Genomic DNA, 25,390 nt, shown 5'->3' with positions numbered 1-25,390 from the left:
GCCTGTAATCCCAGCACTTTGGGAGGCCTAGGCAGGTGGATCACGAGGTCAGGAGATCGAGACCATCCTGGCTAACACAGTGAAATCCTGTCTCTACTAAAAATGCAAAAAATTAGCCGGGCGTGGTGGCGGGTGCCCGTAGTCCCAGCTACTTGGGAGGCTGAGGCAGGAGAATGGCATGAACCTGGGAGGCAGAGCTTGCAGTGAGCTGAGATCATGCCACTGCACTCCAGCCTGGGTGACAGAGCGAGACTCTATTTCAAAAAAAAAAAAAAAAGAAAAAAGAAAAAGAAACAGGGCTCCAGCATGACTCCTACATTTGGGGCCTGAGTAGCAAACTGGTGTGATGTCTTTACTGAATGGGTCAAGACTAAGGGAGAAACAGAGTTTGTAAAGAAAACCCACAGTTTCAGTTAGGACATGTCAACTTCAAGATGGCAGTCATTTATTCCAATGGCAATATTGAGTCAGATACATGAATTTTGAACTCAAGAGTGAATTTAGGGTTAAAAATATAAATTTTGGGGCACTGGTTCACAGATGCATTTATTTATTTTATTTTATTATTATTATTATTATTTGAGACAGAGTCTTGCTGTCACCCAGGTTGGAGTGCAGTGGCATCTTCTGGGCTCAAGCCATCCTCCCACCTTAGCCTCCTGAGAAGCTGGGACTACAGGTGCATGCCACCACACTTAATTTTTTGTATTTTTAGTGGAGACAGGGTTTCTCCATGTTGCCCAGGCTGGTCTCAAACTCCTGAACTCAAGCAATCCACTCACCTTAGCTTCCAAAGTGCTGGGATTACAGGCATGAGCCACCATGCCAGCCTGCAGATGGTATTTTCAAGGGACAAAATCAGATGGGATTGCTTACAGACAACGTGTAGGAGATGAGGGCTGAAGGCTGAGGACTGAAGGCCTCTCACATTTAGAGCTGTGGGATGATTAACAGCCAGTAAAGGAGACTGAGAAGGAGTTGCTGGGGAAGTAGGAAGAGAACAAGCAGATGACATGGTAGGCCCAACAGTGGGCGCCAGAATGTCCATACCCTAATCTGAGGAATGTGTGAATATGTTACCTTAGGTGACAAAAGTGACCTTGCAGATGCAACTGAGGTTAAGGAGTTTGGGATGGAGAAAATATCCTGGATATCTCAGTGGGCCCAATCTAACCACCTGATTCTTTACAAATACACAAGGCACCAGTGGGTGTCAGAGAGATGTGATGATGGAAGGGCCCAGAAGATGTGAAACATGAGGAAGGCTTGACCCACCACTGCCAGCTCTCAAGATGGAGAAGCCAAAAATTCAGGTGACCTCTAGAAACTGGGCATGGCCCTCAGCTGATAGCCAGCCCAGACACAGGACCTCAGTCCTTCAGCCGCAAGGACTGAATTCTTCCAATAAGCCAAATGAGGAAGGAAATGGATTTTCCCTTAGAACTTCTGGCAAAGAATCTAACTCTGCCAACACTCTGATTTTAGCCCAGTGAGCCCTATGTTGGATTTCTGAACTACAGAACTGTAAAACAATAAATCTGCATCATTGTAAGCCACAAAATCTGTGGTAATCTGTTACTGCAGCAAGCCAATGAATGTATGTGGTTTAAACTAAAAGTTGAAGGAAGAACGTGTTTCAGGAAGGAGGGGGCCATCAGCTGTGTCACAAGCTGCTGAGAGGTTGAGTCAGAGGAAGACAGACATAACTTTCGAATGGGGCAACACAGAGACTGCCGCTGACCTCGACCAGCAGTTTCAGTGGAATGGTGAGGTTGGAACGCAGACGGGAGTGGGGCAGGCCGTGGAGGTTAGGGTGATGATGCAGTGCAGACAGACAATTCTTGTCAAGGTTTGAAGAGGGGGGAGGAAATGGGGCAGTATCTGGAGAAGGGTGTATGTTCATACAAGAGTTCTGCTTTGTTTTAGTGAGAGACCGAGAGCAGGTTGTTTGCTGAAGGAATGGACCTTTTGGGGAGAAAAAGTGAGATTTGCGAGTGGGGTTGGGGGGTCAGCAGCAAAGTGGGACCCAGAGCACAGGTAGAGGGGCCGGTGTTGATGGGAGGAGGGGGCAGGGGGGATGAAAGAAGATGAGTCCCGGCTCAAGGTGGCTTCTAGCTTGATGGTGGGAGGAAAAGGGGTTCCAGTCTGATGGCTTCTATTTTGTCATCACAGTGACGGAAGTGAGGTCTTGCGTAAAGGTTCAAGGGGGAACAAAGCATGCTGGAGGCTTGAGGAGTGAGAAAAGGGTATAAACTGGCTCACCGTGGAGCCTGGGAAGCAGCCTGATGATAGAAATGGAGCAGCGCTGCCCCAGGAGGGAACCGGCCTCTGCGTCTCTTTCTCCTTCCTGGCGCGGGCCTGGGGGTGGTCTGCTGGGTTCAGGTTCGGCTGTGGAATATGTTCTTACTCACTAGGCAGGTAACCCGAGCAGTTTTTCTAGCCTTGGTCTCTTCACCACCATCATCTTAGTCAAGCTTGCCCCACCTACTTCCATCAAAGGAGGCAGCAAGTGCTGCATGGACAGTCAGGTGCTGTCTGAGTGGGAGTCGTGGTTTTTTCCTTATAGATGGGGTCCATCCTGTAATAGCTGGCCAGTGAGGAGATCCCCAGCAGGCCGGAGATGAGCAGGGAGGGAGCATGTCTGTCTAGCTCGCAGCAGTGGCCTCTGCCTTCTGAGATAGCTTCCTTCCTAAGCACAAGCAGTAACTTCCACCTCCACCCAGTCCCCAACAGGCCTGACAGATTCCCAGCCTGGGTTTGCTTTCCTGGAGCAATAGTCATATGAATCCACATCGAGGCTTGGTCTCCATGGGGTGCTCCTCCAGCCATAGTGTCTGCAGCTGTCATCTGGCTAGATGAAGGGAAAACAGGGCCTGATGCTGTCCTGCCACTTGCTGAATGTCACCTTCCAGGGTAGCCCAAGAAGAAGCAATAAGTCTTCCAATATGAGTTCCCTGTAAAAGCTCTTTGGCAACGTAGGGCCTTTTGTGTATTTGATTTGGGAAGGGGCAAATTTACAAAAATCAGATAAGCTGTGCAGGTGGCTCATGCCTCTAATCCCAGGACTCCTGACAGCCAAGGTGGGAGGATTACTTGAGCCCAGGAGTTTAAGAACAGCCTGAGCAACATAACAAGACCCCACCTCTACAAAAAAAATTTTAAAATTAGCCAGGCCTGGTAGCCTGTGCCTGTGGTCCCAGCTACTCAAGAGGCTGAGATAGAAGGATCACTTGAGTCTGGGAGGTCAAGGCTGCAGTGAGCTGTAATTGTGCCACTATACTCCAGCCTGGGCAACAGAGCAAAACCCCATCTAGAAACAAAACAAAACAAAAATAAATCAATAAGCCTCACTGTGACCAAAGAGAGGTGGCGTTCTTCCAGTGAAAAGCAGGAGTCAGGGAGCTCAAGGACTTTGTACAGGATCAAACACAGGTCAGCTGAGGACCCGGGAATCCAATTAGTTCGACTTGACTCCAAGTTCATGTTTTATTCTACCATACGAAACTGCTTCCCTGGATCCAACCAGCCTGCCTGCGTCCCACCAAAGGGAAGAGGAGGGAAGGAGCTAGCATTTACCAAGCGCTCGCTTACCAGGGGTCCTGCTCTTTGCAGGACACGGTGGGGGAAGGAGCACCCCTAGATGGCCGAGAACCTCTCAGTCTAATAATGACAGAGCTGTTTCATGATTAACCCCTGCCAGTCCGAGGTTTATGGGAAGCAGGTATGCTCTCACTGAAAGCCATGCTGAGTTCAACATGTCATCCTGTCACCAAAGATAAAAGGATCAGGAAAATAACAACACAAGTAGATAGTACATTCTCCTCTCCAAATACCTTCTCTCCTCCTCCTCCTCTCAGTCCCCTAATGCCATTTTCCCCCGAAATGGAAAATAGGAGATAACTATCAGGGAGATGAGGCCGGCCGTGGTGGCTCACACCTGTAATCCCAGCACTTTGGGAGGCTGAGGCGGGCAGATCACAAGGTCAGGAGTTTGAGACCAGCCTAACAAACATGGTGAAAATCTGTCTCAGCTAAAAATACAAAAAATAGCCAGGTGTGGTGGTGCGCGCCTGTAATCCCAGCAACTCGGGAGGCTGTGGCAGAGGATCGCTTGAACCCAGAAGACAGAGGTTGCAGTGAGCCAAGATCACACCACTGCACTCCAGCCTGGGCAACAGAGCAAGACGCCGTCTCAATAAATAAATAAATAAATAAATAAGTACATACATACATACATACACACATACTATTAGGGAGATGAAAGTGAAATGGAACTCCTTCAGGTCTCACAGAAACATTCAAACAGTGGAGGAGAAAGGCACATGAAAGAAACTGGATAAGGTATATAAAGAGAAACAAGCAGACAGCCCCTCCAAGGGATCTTGCCAAACACTTCACTTCTGCTCTTTATCCACTTGTGATATTTCTAGATGACGTAAGCTGGTTATGTGGCAGCTCTATGAGCTTACTGTTGCATTGTTCAAGGCCAAGTTTCCCAAAAGGAGCTAGGGAAGAACATAATGTTGAGCTCAGAACTTTCCTCTGGCACAGTTTTATGTTAGAATCTTAATAAAGAAATGAGAAGAGAATGAATACACTGATAATATTTATTTTATATTTACAGTGGAATCCTGGTAAAAGGTGTTGGCACCCTTTTAAAAAATTGTTGGTACCTTTGTACAGAGCTGTGGTCCTATAAATTGGCACAATACTTTTGGAAATTATAATTGTTCCGTGAAAGGGCCATATATGCAAAGTGATGCCCAAATGCCAAAGAAGTCCAGAAACCAAAGCAGGAGGCTGTCAAATCCTGTTTGTTGGTTTTAGGTCACTTATAAGGGCAACTTAAAGACAGAAGCATGCTCTTGGGCAGCCACAAGATATGTAGGTCTCTGTACTGCAACCCCCAAAACCCAGGGCTCCTATCTTGGGGGAAAAGTGTATGTGCTCTGAAAGTATATGTGGAATATAATGTATCTGGAAGTATGTGTACTCTGGGAAGTGTAGGTGGCTACCGGCATCACAGCCTATTTCTGCAACAGCATCAAGGGTTGCTTTGGAGAAAAAGCAAAACTTGAAATGAATAGGTATTCCCACAGAAAGAGTAATACATCAACTAGCCATTTTGTTCCTGGACTTGAAGTTAGTCAGGTGGATTAGCATTTAAAATAAAGTCACTCTTGGCTGGGCACAATGACTAATGCCTGTAAGTTCCAGCACTTTGGGAGGCCGAGGTGGAAGGATCACTTGAGCCAAGGAGTTTGAGACCACGCTGGGCAACATAGCAAGACTTCATCTCTATTAAAAGAAATTTAAAAAGTAGCTGGGTATGGTGGCACACATCTGCAATCCCAGGTATTCAGGCGGCTGAGGCAGGAGGATCGTTTGAGCCCAGGAGGTCAGGGTTGCAGTGAATTAAGATCACGCCACTGTACTCCAGCATGGGGGACAGAACAAAACCCTGTCTCAAAAAAAAAGTCACTCTTGTCCACAACAATGTGTACCATGAACCACAAAATTGTTCATATATATTTTGACCTAATGAACTTTCTGAGGAAAAAGAGATAAACACCAAAGATATGCATAAATGTTTATGACTATTAAACATTAAAAATAACCATAATATTCAATGTTATAGGCATAACGGAGTAAACTGTTACCCACTCATATGGCAGAATATTTTACAACCACTATAATTAGTGGTGTGCTGGACTCAGCCCATACTGGCTTGAGAGAGCCAATTGAGTGCATTCTTCCCAACTCTGCATTCCATGATGTCATGTCAGTAGCATGAAATCAGCCATGGTGGGAGTATTTACACCAGAGAAATTGGCAAACACTCCCAATTAGGGCTCACCTCATCCTCAGAGAGCAAGTTGTTAAACATTTTCCAGCACACCATTGGTACAGTGGTATATATAAAAAAGATATAAAGTTATAAGTGTACCATTGTCATAACAATGTGAAAAATGAATATAAATATAAGACATGGAAGGGACTATAGATGAGCTGAAAAAAGATTGTGGATAAATTTTTTTTTAATTTCAAGCTCTGCTTATTGCTAAAGTCTTATTTATATAAAAACACATTTTTAAAATGTTTAAAGCTGGTCTTCTGTTTTCACTATGACCAAATAATTTCCTGTGAATTCATCCTCTCACATATACAAACTATAATCTCTGGAAAATACACACACACACACTGCATACAGACACTGGAGACTGAAAAAGGCAGGCAGATTCTGAAGCAGAGTCAACATTTGGAAGAGGGAAACAGCGTAAAATAAAGTGTACCATTTTTATGACAGTTAATTTGAAGGCAGGCTGCAGTTGGTACTGTGTGTAGAGCAGCTAAAACTATGGTGGGAAATTAGCAATATTTTCTAGCCTGAAGACCAGGAGACACAGTTTAGGGCACCTAAAGCCATTTAGAAAATGAGGACGGAATCCCAGAAGTGAGAGTCAGAGAAGGAAAGTCTCAAGTTCTGTGTATAAACTGCCTGAATCTCTGGCTGCCCCTGGATCACACATATGTGGTACAGATTCAAACCAGCCCAGCTTGAGCTAGAAGACGTGAACTGATTTTGAGCTGCCGCCCAAGATACAGCATTTGTAGCTAACATCCAGCCAAGTTAACTTGCTTGTTCCTAAAACCAAATCAAACCAAAAAGCCAACTCTTTGGAAAAAACAACAGAATCCAAAGTCTCCACAGCATAACACTGACAATGTCTAGGAAAAAATCCAAGAATATCTGACATATAAAGAACCGGGAAAATGTGGTCTATTCTCAACAGAAAAGAATCACAAAATGACTCAGATCCTGGAATCAAGAAACACAACTTTAAAGCAGCTATATAAGCATGATTGATGATGTAAGAAGAAACATACCTGCAATAAATGGAAAAGTAGGGAATCTCAGAAGAATCTACGAGAGTTTCTATAGACATCATAAAAGTAATTAAATAAAATTCTAGGACTAAAAATTACAATATCTAAAAGAAAAAATTATGGAATGGGCTTAACAGAATGATGATGAATCAAGAAAAATTCCATAAACTTGAGGTTGGGTCAACAGAAATTACTCAGTCTGAGAACAGAGAGAAAAACAAAATTGAAAAAAATCTGAAAAGCATTTCAGAGACCTGTGGAACTTGTGGAACCTGTGTCTGACATACTTATAGTTGAAGTCAGAGAAGGAGAAGAATGAGAGAATGTAACAAAAAATATTTGAAGAAATAATGGCTGAACCATTCCCAAATATGATGAAAGACATAAATTTATTGATTCAAGAAACTCAATAAACCTGAGGCAGAATAATTATGAACAGGACCATGTCTAAGCACATCATAGTCAAACTATTGAAAAGCAAAATGAATGATATAGCAGTCAGAGAAAAACAACATATTACATACAAGGAACAAATATGTGAATGACTGCTAATTTCTCATCAATAGTCATAAAAACATCCTTAAAGTACTGAAAGAAAAAAATACATTCAATTCTATAGCTAATGAAAATATCCTTCAAGAATGGGGGCAAATAAATACATTTTCAGATAAAACAAAATTGAGAAAACTCATTGCCATCAGAGCTCTACAAGAAATGATAAAGTTTTTCTTCATGCTAAAGGAAAATACCAGATCAACACTCAGATCTTCAAGGAAGAATAGAGGGTATTGAAAATTTTTACTATCTAAATAAATAGAAAAGACTATTTTTCCTCTTAATTCCTTTAAAAATATATGACTACAATTTGAATTTTAAAAACTAATATTTTTGTGGGTGGTTTTATAAGTAGATATAATTAATAGATATGACAACTATAATATAAAGTGGGAGTTGTAAAGGGCAAGATAGTAAATATTTGGATTGGGGCCATAGAATCTCTGTCATAAGGACTCAACTCTGCCACTTGTAGCCATATAAAAAACAAAAATAATAGCCCTGGCTGTTTTCCAATAAAACTTTACGTACAAAATATGCAGCAGGCAGGAACTGTTCTTTATAACAGGAACCACTGTTATAAAGAACACAGGCAGCAGGGTAGCAGATGGACTTACACAATTGTGAAAGTTTCTGCATTTTATGTGAAGTATAATATTAGCTCTAAATAGACTGTGAAGAGTTTATGTATAGTATTAACTCTAAGTGGACTGTGAGAAGTTAGTGTCTCTCAATAGCAGCACTATTTACATTTTGGCCAGATAATTCTTTGTGGTGGGGGACTGTCCTGAGTAATGAAAGATGTTTATCAGCATCTCTAGCTTCTACCCCTACCCACTAAATGCCAGTAGTGCCACTCTCCCCAGTTGTGTCAACTAAAAATGCCTCCAGACATTGCCAACTGTCCACTGGAGGGGCAAATGTCCACTGCCCCCTCATAAGAACCAACACCCTAAGGTAACCACGAAAATTGCAGAGGCATAACCAAAAAGCCAATAGATACATTACAATGGAATTCTAGAAAACATTCACATAGTACAAAAGAAGGCAGGAAAGGGAAAAACAAACAACAGAAGAGTAAAACAGAAGATAATAAAGCAAGACATAAATCCAACCATATCAGAATTGCATTGTTAGTTAATTGAATACGCCAATTAAAAGGCAGAGATTGTGAGAATGAATGAAAAAGCAAGACCCAACTACATGTTGTCTCAAAAGACATACTTTTAATATGAAGACATAAACAACCTGAAAGTAAAAGAATAGAAAAAGCTATGCCACGTAAACTGTAAAAGATTGAGAAGACTGCAGTGTGTGTGTGTGTGTGTGTGTGTGTGTATATATATACACACTCCTCCTATATATATCCTCCTTTATCAGCAGTAATACAGTGGATATATTAATAACAGATAAAATAGAATTCAAGGTTAAGAAATATTACCAAAGATAAAAACAGACAGTTTGTAATGATAGAAGGATCAATTCATCAGGAAGCCATAACAGTTATAAACGTGTGCATTCTTCTTCATAACAGAGACTAAGATACATGAAGCAAAAGTCAACAGAAAGGCCAGGCATGGTGGCTCACACCTGTAATCCCAGCACTTTGGGAGGCCGAGGAGGGCAGATCACAAGGTCAGGAGATCAAGACCATCCTGGCTAACACGATGAAACTCTGTCCCTACTAAAAATACAAAAAATTAGGCAGTCATGGTGGCACGCGCCTGTGGTCCCAGCACTAGGGAGGCTGAGGCAGGAGAACCGCTTGAACCCAGGAGGTGGAGGTTGCAGTGAGCTGAGATCATGCCACTGCACTCCAGCCTGGGCGTCAGAGCAAGACTCCGTCTCAAAAAAAAAAATCAACCAAAGAGAAAAATTCCGTCCCACAAGTACAGTAAGAGATTTTTAATCTCTCTCTCTCTCAGCAATTGATAGAACAAGTCAGTAAAGACAAGATGGTTGGACAACACTGTTAACTGCCTTGACCTAACTGATAATTACAGAACACAACACTCAACAATCGTAGAATGCACATCACTCTAAAGTCAGTGTGGGATCTTTACCAAGAGTGACCATATGCAGGACCACAAAAACCAAGCTCAAGAAATTGAGAAGAGTTAAAACTATACACATTTTAAAATACAACTTCAGGCCGGATGCAGTGGCTCATGCCCATGATCCCCATGCTTCCAGAGACCAAGGTGGGAGGATCCCTCGAGGCCAGGAGTTCAAGACCAGCCTGGGTGACATAGTAAGACCCCATCTCTATAAAAACTAAATTTAAAAAATTATCCAGTTGTAGTGGTGCATTGCTGTAGTCCCAGCTACTTGGGAGGCTGAGGCAGGAGGATCGCTTAATTAAGTACGGGAGGTTGAGGCCACAGTGAGCTATGATTATGCCACTGCACTCTGCCTGGGTGACAGGGTGAGACTCTGACTCTATAATTAACAAAATAAAATAACACCCCAATACAATAAAATTGGAAATTAATCACATTAAAATATTTAAGAAAATCCCAAACATTTGGAAATTAAATAATTTATTTCTCAATAATTCACGGCTCAAAGAAAACAACACATAGAAAATCAGAATAAACATTTTTTAAGCCAGTGTAGGGAGGGAAATATATTTATTTGAACATGGAATTAGAAGTGTATAAGTACCAATGTAGAGGCTTCTTGTCACCGTGACATTGCTAAAGAAAAGACATAGTAAGGCAGGAGGCAGGGGATTCTAAAGAGGCTGGTGACAAAAAGCTCTCAGGAGAGAACATTTGAACTAAGACCTAATTAATGAGGAGGTATACAGTTGTCCCTCTCTATCCATGGGGGATTGGTTCCAGGACCCCTGAAGATATCCAAATCCACAGATGCTCAAGTGCCTGATATAAAATGGCATAGTATTTGCACATAACATATGCACATCTTCCCATATACTTTAAATCATCTCCAGATTGCTTATAGTACCTATTACAATGCCTCCACATCACTCCATTTATGTGGAGTCAGTGTAGTAATCAGCACCAGCAAATTCAAGTTTTACTTTTTGAACTTTATGGAACTTTTTCACCCTGAACATTTGCAATCCATGGTTGGTTGAATCCTTGGGTACAGAACAGAAGGCCAATTATAAAATCAAATAAACAAACGTGTTAGGGGTTGAATCGGACTTCCCCAAAAGATGTCGCGGTCCTAGGCTGGGGCCCGGTGGCTCATGCCTGTAATCCCAGCACTTTGTGAGGCCAAGGTGGGTAGATCACTTGAGCCCAGACCAGCCTGGGCAACATGGTGAAATATCCCCTCTAAAATAAATAAATAAATAAATAAGCTGGGTGTGGTGGTGCACATCTGTAGTCCCAGCTACCTGGGAAGCTAGAGGCCGGAGGATTGCTTAAACTCGGGAATTCCAGGCTGCAGTGAGCCATGATCTTACTACTGCACTCCAGCCTGGGCAGCAGAGCAAGACCCTGCCTTGCCTCAAAAATAAAAAACAAAACTGAAGTACTAACTCCACCCCATATCTCAGAATGTGACCTTATTTGGAGATAGGATCTTTATAGTGGTAATCGAGTTAAGATGAGGTCATTGGGATGGTCCTAATCCCATATGACAGTATCTTTACACAAAGGAGAACTTTGGAGACAAAGTTCTGGAAGCACCAGGAGCCTGCATCTGCAAGCCAGGGAATGGCTGAAACGAAGAGAGAGTCCGAGCTACCCGGGAGGCCTGAACACACCCTCCCTCGCAGCCCTCAGAAGAAACCAACCCTGAAGACACTTGGATTTGGGCCTTCTGGCTCCAGACCTATGAGCAAATATATTTTCAAAGCACTCATCTTGAACTTCTGGCCTCATTGAAGTCACCCGGTTTGTGGAACTTTGTTAAGGGCAGCCCAAGAAAACTATTTGAGTAAGGGAGTAAATCAGGAGAGTGGGCAACTTGGGACTCCCCTTCCCTGACTTGTTTCAAGGAGCCACAGGAAAGGCATGCAGGCAGAAAGAACAGTGGGGACAGGGGCCGGAGGCAGGAGCCAGCAGAGACATCCTGTAGGCATGGCGGCCACAGCACCCGGGCCGGTGGCTTTCCTAGGCCTTCAGAACATACCTGCAGATGAGGAGAGGGAATGATCTCACAAAATTCATATTAATAAATGTCTATCTAAATGGTCTAGATGTAATTAAGTCTTCACTACCTGTTACATGTATTAATCATTAAAAAACTGCATTACATTTGAGCACAATTCATTCGTTAGACTTTCTGGCTCTGTAGTAACTTCTCCATGTGCAAAGTAACTGCTGAGAAATCATAGCCAATTATAAAATAGAGGAGTTTCTCAAAGTTATCCAAAGCAAAATTCTAAACAATGCTTCCAAAGAGTTTATTTAATTCGGAAAAAAAAAATTGAAAGATGGTAGTGCATTTGAATATGACATGAGGGAGGGGCTACGAAGTTCAAACTACTTAGGGCCAATGGTAGTCTTAAGACCACCCCAGTGGTCACGGTTGGTGGTGTGGCATGCGAGGAGCAGGGCAGGGAGAGTGGGAGACCCTGTCTGCGAGGCAGGCAGTACCTGTAGGTCTACACAGAATGTGAATTTTCTAAGTGGATGGAAAGTCACTGGAAAGTTTTAAGCAGGGACTGAGGCGCTCTGGGAAAGATTCTAGAGGGAGAGACCAGGAAGAATTCTGGGACCAACAGGCTAGGACAGCCTCTCTGCCTCTCTGTGTCCTAGAAACCCACTTCAGATCAGAGTTGGGCACAGAACTCCGGTGACAGTGCAGCAGAAAAATTAAGAATCCCCTCCTGGCTGGGCATGGTGGTTCACACCTGTAATCTTAGCACTTTGGGAGGCTGACGCGGCGGATCCCTTGAGGTCAGGAGTTTGAGACCAGCCTGGCCAACATGGCGAAACCTCATCTCCACTAAAAATACAAAAATTAGCTAGGCGTGGTGGCCCATGCCTGTAATTCCAGGTACTTGGGAGGCTGAGGCAGGAGAACCGCTTGAACCCGGGAGGGGAGGTTGCAGTGAGCCGAGATCGTACCATTGCACTCCATCCTGGGCAACAGAGGGAAATTCCGTCTCAAAAAAGAATCCCCTCCCCTGCCTAACTGCTGCCTACTCCCCCAACTTCAGCTCTCAGCCTAGGGAAGCTTCTCTGACTCCTTCTCTATTACTGCACGCCCGGCACTCCACAGTTCTTCGTTACCTTCTCACACTTTACAATGATATACTTGTTTGTGCAACTCTTTGATCAGTGTCTCTTCCTCTAAACTATAAACTACTTGAGAGCAAGGATCATGTCTTGCATTTACTACCGGGGCAGATTTGGGTTTTCTGCGCCTGAATATTTTACCACTGGGGAAGCAGGGGGACAGGGGTTGGTGGGGAGGGAGGCTCTCTTTAAGAAAATAAACACACAATTACAAATACAAAATTAAATATAAATGAGTATTCATTTAGAGAATCAAGATCACAACAAATTCCTAGATCTTAAGAGGTTTAGGTCCCCTTTGAGGAGTTCAATTAGACAATTTAGCAGAAACACTGAAGCGTTTTCTGACGGTAACCAGGCTTCCTCTCTCTACCTGTTAATTCTACACCTCCGAGCACTCCCATGGGCTTTGCGGGTGAGCTTCATCTTCATTAGCCGCTCAATATGCCCACCTTTGTTCATCACTATATTTCCAGCCCCTGGCATCACGCTGGTTATACAGATGCTCAGTGATTCATGGCTATTATGATAGCTTTTATTTTAAACCAACATTTCCTGAGCATCTACAAGGACGTGAAAAGACAAGCAAGGACAAAAGAGGTCTGGTCTCACACAATCAGTGAATGGAATGGTAAGGGAGACAATCACAACTGTCATTACTTTTTTTTTTTTTTTTTTTTTGATGCTAATGTGGTCATTACCCGGAACCATAAAACACTCAATATTTCATTTGGGCGATTATTCAGCAAGCATTACTTGAATGCCTGTGTGGGCGAGGCAAATTCTTGCAAGATATTCTTTTTTCTCTGTATACTTCTCTCCCCTTTTTTTGCACCCAAGTGGCTTACGTCAAATTTTCCTAAACACCTGGAAATCTCAGCTACATTCATGACGCATCTTAACATGGGTATTGTGGCCTCCAGATGTACTCATACCTCAGCCTTTCCTATGAGTTTAGCCCTATTCTGTCTCAGGCCCTGTGCTAGACTCTTTCATTCTCATATTTGATCCCTACAACCTTATCCCTCCCAGTGGTGGTCACTGCCCACTTTGATCTGCACAGCCCCACGTGACCGCTTCCTCTGGTAGCAGTACACCTTCCTTACTCCAAACATACAGTACCAGTGAAGGCTGCCAATTACAGTGCTTACCTCCTACCTATAGGAATGAGCACACTGCCCCGGATGAGCCATCTCCCTGACTATAGCGACTGATCTAGGCATGAACACATAACCCAAGCCTGGCCAATCAGTTCCCCCCAGTGTTTTTCTAACTAGGGTCAGCCGAGAAGCTCTGTCTTTTCTCTCTGACCTCAAAAATGAAAGCATGTGACCAGAGTTCTAGCCTTCTGGAAGCAGCTGGGCTGAGAGAATGAAGCCAAAGTACAGAGACTAAAAGTGCAGAGAGGAAAGATGGTGTCACAGCCTTCCCCCACCCTCTATTTGACTCTTTGAGGCAATCGATTCCCCTTTCCTCCTCAGTTAGTTCAATTTAGCATCTTTTTCAGTGTAACGGAGAGTCCTGTCTAAGACACTCCTTTATACAGACAAATCCCAGAATCTCAGGGAGCCCCTTCAGCTGGCAAGAGGCTCAACTTTTGTTCCCGAGTCTGACATGCCCTTGAAGTTCTCTTGCTTCCTCCTTAGCTTCCCCCTCCACACTGGCTCCAGCACAGATCTCTGAACCAAATGCTCAGAGCTCTGAACCAAATATCCATGTTAGCACTGTTAAGACAGGGTAGATTATCAAAGAACTGACTAAAATTCTGAGGAGTAACAGCAAGGAAACAAACAACATGAGTTAACAAACGTACAAAACAGACAAGATGATAGAGAAGTCTTCAGCTAGATTGCTTTGGGGCCTGCGGGCCTATTCTACCTCATGAGCTGTCTGAAAATTGCTTTATTGTCATCCTGAAGATGTGGCAAAATATTTTAGCAATCCAGTCTGGATTCCTGGCTTCTTAACTATGAGTCTGATCCCACATGGAGGACATGGTTTAAAAAATTAACTAATTAAAAAATTAAAATGTAGCAAACTAAATTGATCTATAAATATAATGCAATCCCAATCAAAATCTCAATAGGCTTCCTATTTTTTAAAAGAAGCCAATAAGCTGATTCTAAAATTCATATGGAAATACTAAGAACACTAGTAGCCAAAACAATTCAAAAAAGAGAAATAAAACTAGAGGATTGCTAGCAATTAACATAAAGAATTACAGGCCAGGCACAGTGGCTCACGCCTGTGATCTCAGCACTTTGGGAGGCCGAGGCGGGTGGATCACCTGAGATCAGGAATTTGAGACCAGCCTGGCCAACACGGCAAAACCCCGTCTCTACTAAAAATACAAAAATTAGCCAGGTGTGGTGGTGCATGCCTGTAATCCCAGCTACTGGGGAGGCTGAGGCAGAAGAATCGCTTGAACCCGGGAGACGGAAGTTGCCGTGAGCTCAGACTGCGCCACTGTACTCCAGCCTGGGCAACAAGAATGAAACTCTGTCTCAAAAAAAAAAAACAAAAAAAGCAATTCCACGCCTAGTAATATACCCAAGTGGACTGAAATATATGTTCATACAAAAACATATACACAAATGTTCATAGCAGCATTATTTATATAGCCAAAAGGTGAAAACAACTCAACTAATAAAACTCAATGGAATGTTACTGGGTCACTTAAAGGAATGAAATGCTGATACGTGCTCCAACAGGGATAACCCTCGAAAATATTATGCTAAGTAAAAGCATCCAAACACAAAAGGCTACACATTCTAAGATTCCATTTATATGAAGTGTCCCTAATAGGCAAATCCATAGACACAGAAATTAGGTTAGTGGTTTTCAAGGGTCAACGGGAAGTAGGGAGTAATTGCTAACCTATTAGCAATTTTGGAGTCATAAAAATGTTCTGTTAGATAATGATGACGGTGGCACAACTTTGTGAATATACTAAAAATCACTGAATTGTATACTTTAAAGGGGTAAATTTTATGGTATATAAATTTTATCTCATTAAAAGACTTACTATGAAGCTATAGTAATCACAGCAGTGTGATACCAGCACAAGGATACCATATGTGTCACATACACATGTATTTTAGATGAACAGAACTGTGTCTAGAAATAGGTTCACACATATATGGTAAATTATTTTTTGAAAAATCTGCCAAGGCAGTTCCACAAGGAAAAGATAGTCGTTTCAACAAATGTTGCTAAGACAACTGGATATTTCTTTGGAGATAAATGAACTTTGACCCTTACCCTCATACACAAAAATTAACTTAATATGACTCAAAGACCTAAATGTAAGAGTTAAAACTATAAAATTTATAAAAGAAAACATATAAGAAAAGGCTGGGCATGGTGGCTCATGCCTGTAATCCCAGCACTTTGGGAAGCTGAGGCAGGTGGATCACCTGAGGTCAGGAGTTCGAGACCAGCCTGGTCAACATGGTGAAACCCCATCTCTACTAGAAATACACAATTAGCCAGGCATGGTGGCGTGTGCCTGTAATCCTAGCTACTTGGGAGGCTGAGGCAGGAGAATCACTTGAATGCGGGAGGTGGAGTTTGCAGTGAGTCGAGATTGAGCCACTGCACTCCAGCCTGGGCGACAGAGCAAGACTCTGTCTCAAAAAAAAAGGAAGAAGATTAATACACAAGCTATTGACTGATAGAAAATGTTTGCAAAACATACATCTGACAAAGGATCTGCATCCAGCATATATATATATGTAAATATAAGTACAAACATACCTATACATACAGAACTCTTACAACTCAGTAATAAGACAACCAACTTTTTAAAAGCAGCAAAATATTTCAACAGATACTTTACACACACACACACAAATATTTAAGAATAGCCATGAAGGCCGGGCGCGGTGGCTCAAGCCTGTAATCCCAGCACTTTGGGAGGCCGAGACGGGCGGATCACGAGGTCAGGAGATCGAGACCATCCTGGCTAACACAGTGAAACCCCGTCTCTACTAAAAAATACAAAAAACTAGCCGGGCGAGGTGGCGGGCGCCTGTAGCCCCAGCTACTCGGGAGGCTGAGGCAGGAGAATGGCGCAAACCCGGGAGGCGGAGCTTGCAGTGAGCTGAGATCCGGCCACTGCACTCCAGCCTGGGCGACAGCGCGAGACTCCCTCTCAAAAAAAAAAAAAAAAAAAAAAAAAAAAAAGAATAGCCATGAAAAGATGTTTAACTGTTAGTTATCAGGGAAATGCAAATTACAACCTAAATGAGATGTACTACCCACCTACCAGAATGATTAACACTCAACTAAAGACTGACACCACCAAATATTGGCAAGCATGTTGTGCATCCAGAACTCTCCTACATTGTTGGCAGGAATATAAAGTGGCATAATCACCTCAAGAAAAGGTCTGATGATTTCTTTTTTTCTTTTTGATAGGGTGTCCCTGTGCCACCCAGGCTGGAGTGCAGTGGCATGATTTCAGCTCACTGCAACTTCTGCCTCCCGGAGTTCTAGCGATCCTCCCACCGTAGCCTCCTGAGTAACTGGATACAGGAATGCGTCACCACACCCAGCTAATTTCCTATATTTTTAGTAGAGATGGGATTTCGCTATGTTGGTCAGGCTGGTCTCGAACTCTTGATCTCAGGTGATCAGCCCACCTCAGCCTCCCAAAGTGCTGGGATTACAGCTGCAAGTCACCACGCCCAGCCAAATACTAAATATACACCAAACCTATGACCCAGAGACTCCACTCCTAGGTATGTTTGTAAGATAAAAAAAAAACAAAGGTACATATAAAAAGACTTGTACAAGAATATTCACAACTGCTTTACTGATAATAGCCCCAAACTGGAAACAACCCAGTGTCCATCAACAGGAGAACAAACTGTGGCATATTTATAGGATGGAATACTATCTAATAAAAAAGAATTACTAGAAAATTACTGTGTCAATTTCTGAAAAAGTTAAACATAGAGTTATCATTTAATTTTTAATTCGGCAATTCCTTGCCTAGGAATATGCCCAAGAGAACTGGAACATGCATTCAGAAAAGAAAACCTTATACATGAATGTTCATAGCAGCATTATTCATAACAGTCAAAAGGTGGAGACAATCCAGATGCCCAGAGCTGATGAACGGATAAACGATGTTTAACTTTTCAAGGACCTCCAACAAAAAGAATTTCATCTCAGCCAGGAGCAGTGGCTCACACCTGTAATCCCAGTATCTTGGGAGGCTGAGGTGGGCAGATCACTTGAGCCCAGGAGTTCAAGATCAGCCTGGGCAACATGGCAAGACCCTGTCCCTACAGAAAATACAAAAATAGCCAGGCATGGTGTTGTGCACATGCAGTCTCAACTACTCAGGAGGCTGAGGCAAGAAGATCACTTGACCCCAGGAAACTGAGGCTGCAGTGAGCTGAGGTCATGCCACTGCACTCCGGACAATAGAGCAAAACCCTGTATCAATCTCAAACTTATGCTTCACAGAAACAGCCACATGCAAAAGGTAACGCAGGTCAGTGCTGGCCGGGGGCTGGGGTGATGGTGGCAATAGACTTCAAAGTGCATGGGGGAACGATATGGGATACAGAAATGTTCTACATATATATGTGTATATATAATATACACATATAAATATATATAACATATATAATATATAAATATATGTAAGTGTGTGTGTGTGTGTGTGTGTATATATATATATATATTTTTTTTTTGAGATGGAGTTTTGTGCTCATCGCCCAGGCTGGAATGTAATGGTGTAATTTTGGTTCATTGCAACCTCCACCTCCCAGGTTCAAGCAATTCTCCTACCTCAGCCTCCCAAGTAGCTGGGATTACAGGCTTGCGCCACCATGCCCGGCTAATTTGGGTATTTTTAGTAGAGATGGGGTTTCACCATGTTGGCCAGGCTGGTCTCAAACTCCTGACCTCAGGTGATCCACCTGCCTTGGCCTCCCAAAGTGCTGGGATTACAGGAGTGAGCCACCGAGCCCAGCCTGATCTACATTTTGATTGCACTGTTGGTTATATAGGTATGCATATTTCTCAAAACACATGGAAATGTGAACTTAAAGTGGGTGAATTTTACTGTATGTAAATTATACATTAACAAAGTTGATTTTTAAAAGTAATATATGGGCATGAAAAAATTTTTTAATGAAACAGAGTCAGAAAATTAAAATTTTCCTTCTTTACACAACCTCTCCAAAGATAACACAAGGTGATGCCAGTTAAGTTCAATGCCTTACAAAGTCTCTGTATTCTACCTATTCATTCCCTTCTCTCCATCACTGTATTTTTAAAAGAAACATTTAATATTCTAAAAATTGGAAAAATAGAAAACTGCTTTCCAGGCCAGGCACAGTGACTCACGCCTGTAATCCCAGCACTTTGGGAGGCTGAGATGGAGATGGGCAGATCACTTGAGGTCAGGAGTTCGAGACCAGCATGGCCAACATGGCAAAATCTCATCTCTACTAAAAATACAAAAGTTAGCTGGGCGTGGTGGTGCACATCTGTAATCCCAGCTGCTCATGAGGCTGAGGCATGAGAATTGCTTGAACCCCGGAAGCAAAGGTTGTAGTGAGCCAATATTGTGCCACTGCACTCCAGCCTAGGCAACTGAGTGACACTCTGTCCCAAAAACAAACAAACAAAAAAAAAAAAAAAAAGAAAAAGAAAGAAAAAGAAAAGAAAACTGCTTTTCACCACCCTTGTACTGGTAAACTCTGTCAGGCATCTAGACTAGGCTAGGGACTAGTAACGGGAACCACTAGTAGAGCCAGAGCTGAACACACAACAATCACCACAGCACTCATAGATGGGAACTACCCACTTAAAATGACTGCTTACCCATTTTACAGATGAGGGAACTGAAGCTCAGAGAGTTGCCAAGGACTGAGACCCAAATATCCTGACTTCAAAGACCAAGTGTTCATCTACCATACCCCAGCATCTACCACGAGAGTTAAACTGGTGGCTCTGGGGAAGAAAGAGGGTGACCCCAACCTAGCTTCAGTTGACTGCCCTCTTTCAACTTGTGCCTGCTCCTCCCACCCTTCTCCCTCCACACACACATTTAATACAGCTTCTAACATGTACTGATAACATTATTACCTTCTCTTCAGTGAAATTCTGAGAATGCCCTTGTTATTTAAAAAGTTGATAAATTCTGTCCTTTTGCAGTCATAGTGTTGTATAGTATCTTATTTAGAGTTGTAGGTATTTATCTGTTATAGAAGAACTGCCGTATACACCCTTAAGTCACGGCAGGCAATATTCCAAATTAGAACATCTACTCCAGAAGCTTAAAGTTCCCCCAAATAAATCTTATCATACCATCACAATGTTGCCAAGGTCCCCAGAAATCTTCTCTGGGGAAGGCTGGCACCCTGTATCCTAGCAAATCAACAATGTGGCCTTCCTGCCTCTGACTTTAGGCCTCATTTGATGACTTGCAGGTTCCCAAAAGGCCTCACCCCTGATACTAAGCTAAAGACCACAGACAACAAGGTCTTCTTGAGTCTATAGTCTCGTACCTTCATTCTGCTCTAAATAATTAGCTGTGTGTGTGTGTGTGGTGTGTGTGTGTGGGGGGGGGGGGTGGCGGGGGTGTACCTATGCCCTTTGAAGTGCCATCAGGTGACCTGGGGACCCAGGAAGGTTGACCTGAACATGGGAGTCTGCCCCACATATCCCTTTCACAGACGTCCCCTTCTCAATACTTCTGACTGTATTGGAAAGCCTGGCAAAAATGGCTCTACCATTACCTTGGTAAATGGCCTTGAGCAAGACGCTCCACTTTTCTGGGCCTCAGTTTCCTTCACAGATATAGACTAGGGCAATTAGACCAAGTATGAATAGGAAAGGATGAGGTGCTGGGAAGGAATCTCTGTTACCCTCTTCCTCCGCCTTGCTTTCTCTAGTGGTCAGATAGATTTCTACCCCCAACTCCTACTTGGGAGACTCACAGAAGGATGTTTAGGGATTTCTGTGTTTTCCATTCTTATTTCTAAGGCCTTGAAGGGCCCAAATTTGGGGACCCTGTACTAGGTACATTATTCTCCACCCTCCACTGTCCTGCCTTTTGTCTTGGAAGCCAACTTCTACAAACTATATAATGAGGGCATATTCACCCTCTGGTTTTGATTGGGTTTGGCCAGTGGGAGACAATGGCAAGAAACTGGAGGACTGGAGGAGAAAAAAGTGTAAGTCATACTCTCCCAGTGCCTCCCTGTGTTTCTGGCAGTGGTGGCATTGCGTGGTTGCAACGAAAGTTGGGCAGCCTCTCTCCCTCACTTCCTGCGGTCACTGGTTTTCATCACAAAGTTCCCTCCCTTTCTCTGCTCTAGTCCAGGAGTGCTAGAAAGGCTTTTTGCTGTTGCCAGTCCCTAGATTAGTTCCCTCTGCCCTGCACACACCCCCGTGAATAGTTCTTCCAGTAAACCATTTTCAGTAGACCCTTGGAATGTGCCTTCTCTTTCCTGCCATATCTAACCGATACAGACTCTTGCTATTTTTCTTCCAACTTTCAGAATTAGGGTTCTAACTGCTCCCAGCTGTGGAAAGGTTCATCTGAAAGACCTAGAGTTTTGAAGGGACAAAGCAAGGGTCTCTTTTCTGTTGCTGGGCACTTGCCTCCAGCTGCATACATCTTCTCTGATCCTTGGTGTGAATGATTAAGGGGAAAGTCATCTAATGCTACTGGGTGACATATTTCACCAAACACTCTTCTATTGCTCACTATAATTATGTGAATTGTATATAAGCTGCGTTCCTCTCACAGTCTATTTCATTTTTGGGTGGCAGACTTCCAAATTCCCTCTCCTTTATTCATGTATAACACATGAACGATTCACAAGTGGGAAAGTCAACAGGGCCCCTTCCGCTTCAGTCCCCATCTGTAAAAATGGTTTATCAACCTCATGTTGAGGTTGAGAGTTGGTATAATATCAACCTCAGATTGAGGGTTGGTGTGAGGACTAAATGAGTACCAGCTGTAAATGCTTAGAGCAGCAGGTGCAAAGTGCTAGCTCATACTATGAGTATTTGCTCATCTGATTCATCTCAGCCCCCTTTCCTACAATTTATATGTAGGAAGGCGGAAAAAGGGACTTGGATAAGAATTTCTAAGTGCTCCCTCCAGCTTCCGGGGCTTTCCTCAGCACACCTTCCTCTCTCAACACCCACTTCTGAGTAGATTTCCTTTTCTGCAATCTTTTCATCCCAGGAAGTTCCAGGAAGTGCAAGAAGGGCAAGTTCTGATTCTTATGTTTTCTGCTCTTAATTCTAAACCAGTGATTGTCAAATAGAGGCCTAGGGAGCCCCACTGACCACAGAAAGTGGGTTTTGCTCTAGGTTATATCTTTGTTATTGCTCTTATCTGTTTAAGTTTCAAGATTCTCTTTGAAAAAAGGTTTCCAAGACTTTAAAGAGTTGAAAATCCCTCTTCTGATGAAATACAGAAACCTCAGACTTTAAAACTCTCAGTCCTAACCCTCTTTGGCACCACTGCCAACAACCTTTTCTCTATTCCATTCAAATAGTTTGTATTCTTTTCCATTTCTGATGCTCTGAAACACATATTCAAACAAGCAAGTCTTTGTGTATTTATCTGGGGTGTCTTTCTCAGGCACTCAGCATGTTCAGTAGACATTATCTCCTTAATTTCTAGGCCCATGGGAAAGATAACTACAACACTGTTTAACAATAGAGGCATTTGAAGGTACCAAACTTTACTGGTACCGGATCCAGCCGCTGCAGTACTTCCAACCCATGGAATCCAACGCTACTAGAGGACTGTCCATTCTGGTCCCAGAGGCTGCTAGGAGTGAGAAAAGTTGGACAGCAGAAGCTGTACAGGGACTGAGTACCAGGGAGGAGTACCCAGCAACTGGAATTGGCTGGGTCATGGGGAGGAGAGTCAGCAAGGTACTAACACTCCAATTGGTTAACACATAATTCTTTACGCAGCTTAAGACTTTGGGAAGACAGAATATGAACACATGAAGGTAATAAAAACTCCAACCTCTGGACCACTTCCTGGAATGCTCCTAACCCAGACTTCCACAGGGCTTCCTCCCATACTTCATTTAGGTCTTTGGCTCAAATGTTACCTCTTTAGAACTGCCTTAAGACTGGGGCAAGAGGAGCTCCAGTCTAGGGCTCTGAGCACCTGATTCTCTTTCGTCCATGCTCCTTTACATAGAGCAAGAAGCCCACAGGCCAACGGGATGTACTCACTGAAAGGTCTTGCCCCTCTCCCGTTTTTATAGCATACTGTGAGTACCTGGGACCCTAGAACCTAGTGCCCCAATAGCAACAGGTCACCAGCTACGGGCTACATCAGCCTTTCCCAAGGTCTGTCCTCCTGAGGAGCAAGGGGTGGTTAAGGGGAGGCTATTTGTAGGAGGTGTGGACAAAACTTTGATGTGCAGATGTATTTGTTATAGGTGTGGGCACAAGGCCATTTGAAGTATGGGACAGTGTTGGGGTGCCAAGAGAAGGAAGGCTGAGGGCCAAGGACATGTTCCCCCTCCAAAGCACTGCATTCAAGGGCATATCTCGGAAGGGTCCAAGAATCCTAAACTTAAATGTGGCTTTCCAGATTATGATGAAGGTATACATGTCAAGATAAAAAGATAGGAATTTTGCATTACAGTTTAATTTGTAGTTTTAAAATATGTAGACATGGTATGTGGGCCTCCGTTTGTACTACTGACTCAATTCTAGCAAATATTAAAGGAAGACCTGTGCCTGATCTTCGTGTATAAAATAGCACCTCCTCTGCCACTCTATTCTTACCCTAGTCTACATTTCTTCATAACATCGGTCACCATCTGATTTACATTTACTTATGTATCATCTCTTTACCCCTACTGGAATGTAAGTTCCACATCCCTAGAGTCTATATTTTGTTTACTGCCTTATCCTTATACCTAAACAAGTGCCTGGCATGACACCACTCAGTAAAACTTGTATAAGTAACAAATCTAAGTTCAAAGCCCTTTACAGGTGAAGGGGACTAACCTGGCAGACACAAAGGAAAAATATTACCGTGACAACCCTCTGAGGAGTACCTTCTCCCCTTAAAATAAATCACTCAAAACAGTGGTGCTGCAAAGGTAACTAGAGAAAATCCATTAACACCTTAGTGCCCATGAACACCAGGTGAGTTGTTCAGGCTACCTGTGACAGGGATATGTGAGTCAGCGTGGAGAGTTCTGAGTGGGCTGAAGAGTCGGATGTGGGGGATCTGGGCTGCCGGGAACCCCGAATCTTGGAATCGCCCTAACAACCTTATGAAGGTGGCCAGATGTGGGTCCTGAGGAAACTGATTCCACGGCAACAGCCCGCCAACCCAGCACACCCCACAGTAGAGAAGGGGCTTCTGATCCATGAGTAGGGCCCCTCAAATGATGTTCCCCTTTAGATGGTCACGGACATCAGCAGGGGTGGGTGCATCTGATCCTGTGGGGTCTTGGTGGTCGCAGACCACGCGTCCCTCTTCTCTCCCACCTGCATCTAATTCACAACGTCTCATCGCTTTGCGGGAGCCCAGGAACTGCCCTAAAACAGCAGAAATCCAGGTCGTCTATTCCAACGGACTCCTCTTCCGTTGGATACGGGGGCCGTGACAGGCCAAACAACCTCCGCGAGGCCCCCGCAGCGACTGCTCAGCGGGCGCTCCATTCCTTTCCTTGGGGATGGAGCTCCAGGGACCGGACTGTACACCTCGCCTCCTGGGGCCTGAGGCGGGAACCCGGCTTGCGCAGCTCTGAGGCCTCGGCGGACCGCGAAAGGATGGCTCACCACCCGGCCACGGCCAGCCCCGGCAGCAAGCTCAGCCCCTCCCGCTCCTGGGCCCAGGCGCGGCCGGAGGGGCGGGGCAGGGGGTGGGGGGACGGGGCCGGCCACGGAGGGCGGGGGCTCAGGGGCGGGGCCACGTGGCTCCTCCTTGCGGGCGGAGGCAGGCGGTGCCGCGGCGCCGGGACCCGACTCATCCGGTACTTGCGTGTGGTGGTGAGCGCAGCGCCGAGGATGGGGAGGTGCGGCCGCGGCTCCGGGCCGCTGCCGTCGCTGCTGCTGCTGCTACTGTTGCTGCTCGCGGTTCCCGGCGCTGGCGCGGCCCCGCGCTCGGCGCTCTACTCGCCTTCCGACCCGCTGACGCTGCTGCAGGCGGACACGGTGCGCGGCGCGGTGCTGGGCTCTCGCGGCGCTTGGGCCGTGGAGTTCTTCGCCTCCTGGTGCGGCCACTGCATCGCCTTCGCCCCGACGTGGAAGGCGCTGGCCGAAGACGTCAAAGGTGAGAAGCGGCGGCGGCCCGCTACCCCGTGCCCCGCCGCCCCGACACCTCCACCTGCCCCGCGGGCAGCCCCTTACTGCGGGAGCACGTCCCTCTTTCAGTCACCTCCGCCCACCTCTTCCTCTCCGCGCATCCCGCGACCCCCACCTTCATGTTTCTCATCTCCATTTTTGGCTCCCGCTCCCTTGCCTTTTCCCCTTGGCCCTCATCCCGAGCTTCTCTCCCCTCTCCGCGGCCTGGTCTGCCAGCCCTGCCCTGCTTGCCCGGTTCATCCCCCGCCAGGTTACTGCCTCCTCCCCAGAGAGGGGTCTCCTTTGTTCCTTCCTCCGCATGGTCCGCTGACACCTTACGGCTTCCTGGTCCAGCCTTGTGGCAGTCCTCTTCCTCTCGTCCAGGGACCCATGTCGCTTTCCTGCCAGGTTCCTTAGCTGCTGTG

General features: G+C 44.6%; 1 protein-coding gene across 2 annotated transcripts in view; it reads left to right on the top strand.

The window, feature by feature from the left end:
* Positions 1 to 24,619: 24,619 nt before the first annotated feature.
* The window catches only part of QSOX1 (quiescin sulfhydryl oxidase 1), a 43,443-nt gene continuing 42,672 nt past the window's right edge, over positions 24,620 to 25,390 (top strand). Inside the window, exon 1 of one of the 2 annotated variants that reach the window (XM_007989311.3) lies at positions 24,620 to 24,954. In XM_007989311.3, coding sequence (XP_007987502.3) covers positions 24,690 to 24,954 — 265 coding nt within the window. In that variant the 5' untranslated portion in view covers positions 24,620 to 24,689. The remainder of the gene's footprint in view (positions 24,955 to 25,390) is intronic. The other variant, XM_007989312.3, reaches the window with a different exon arrangement.

This window comes from Chlorocebus sabaeus, chromosome 25 (assembly GCF_047675955.1).
Source record: "Chlorocebus sabaeus isolate Y175 chromosome 25, mChlSab1.0.hap1, whole genome shotgun sequence".
Classification (NCBI taxonomy): domain Eukaryota; kingdom Metazoa; phylum Chordata; class Mammalia; order Primates; family Cercopithecidae; genus Chlorocebus; species Chlorocebus sabaeus.
Note: the sequence above shows the minus strand (reverse complement) of the source record. Positions and strands in the feature narration are given on the sequence as shown.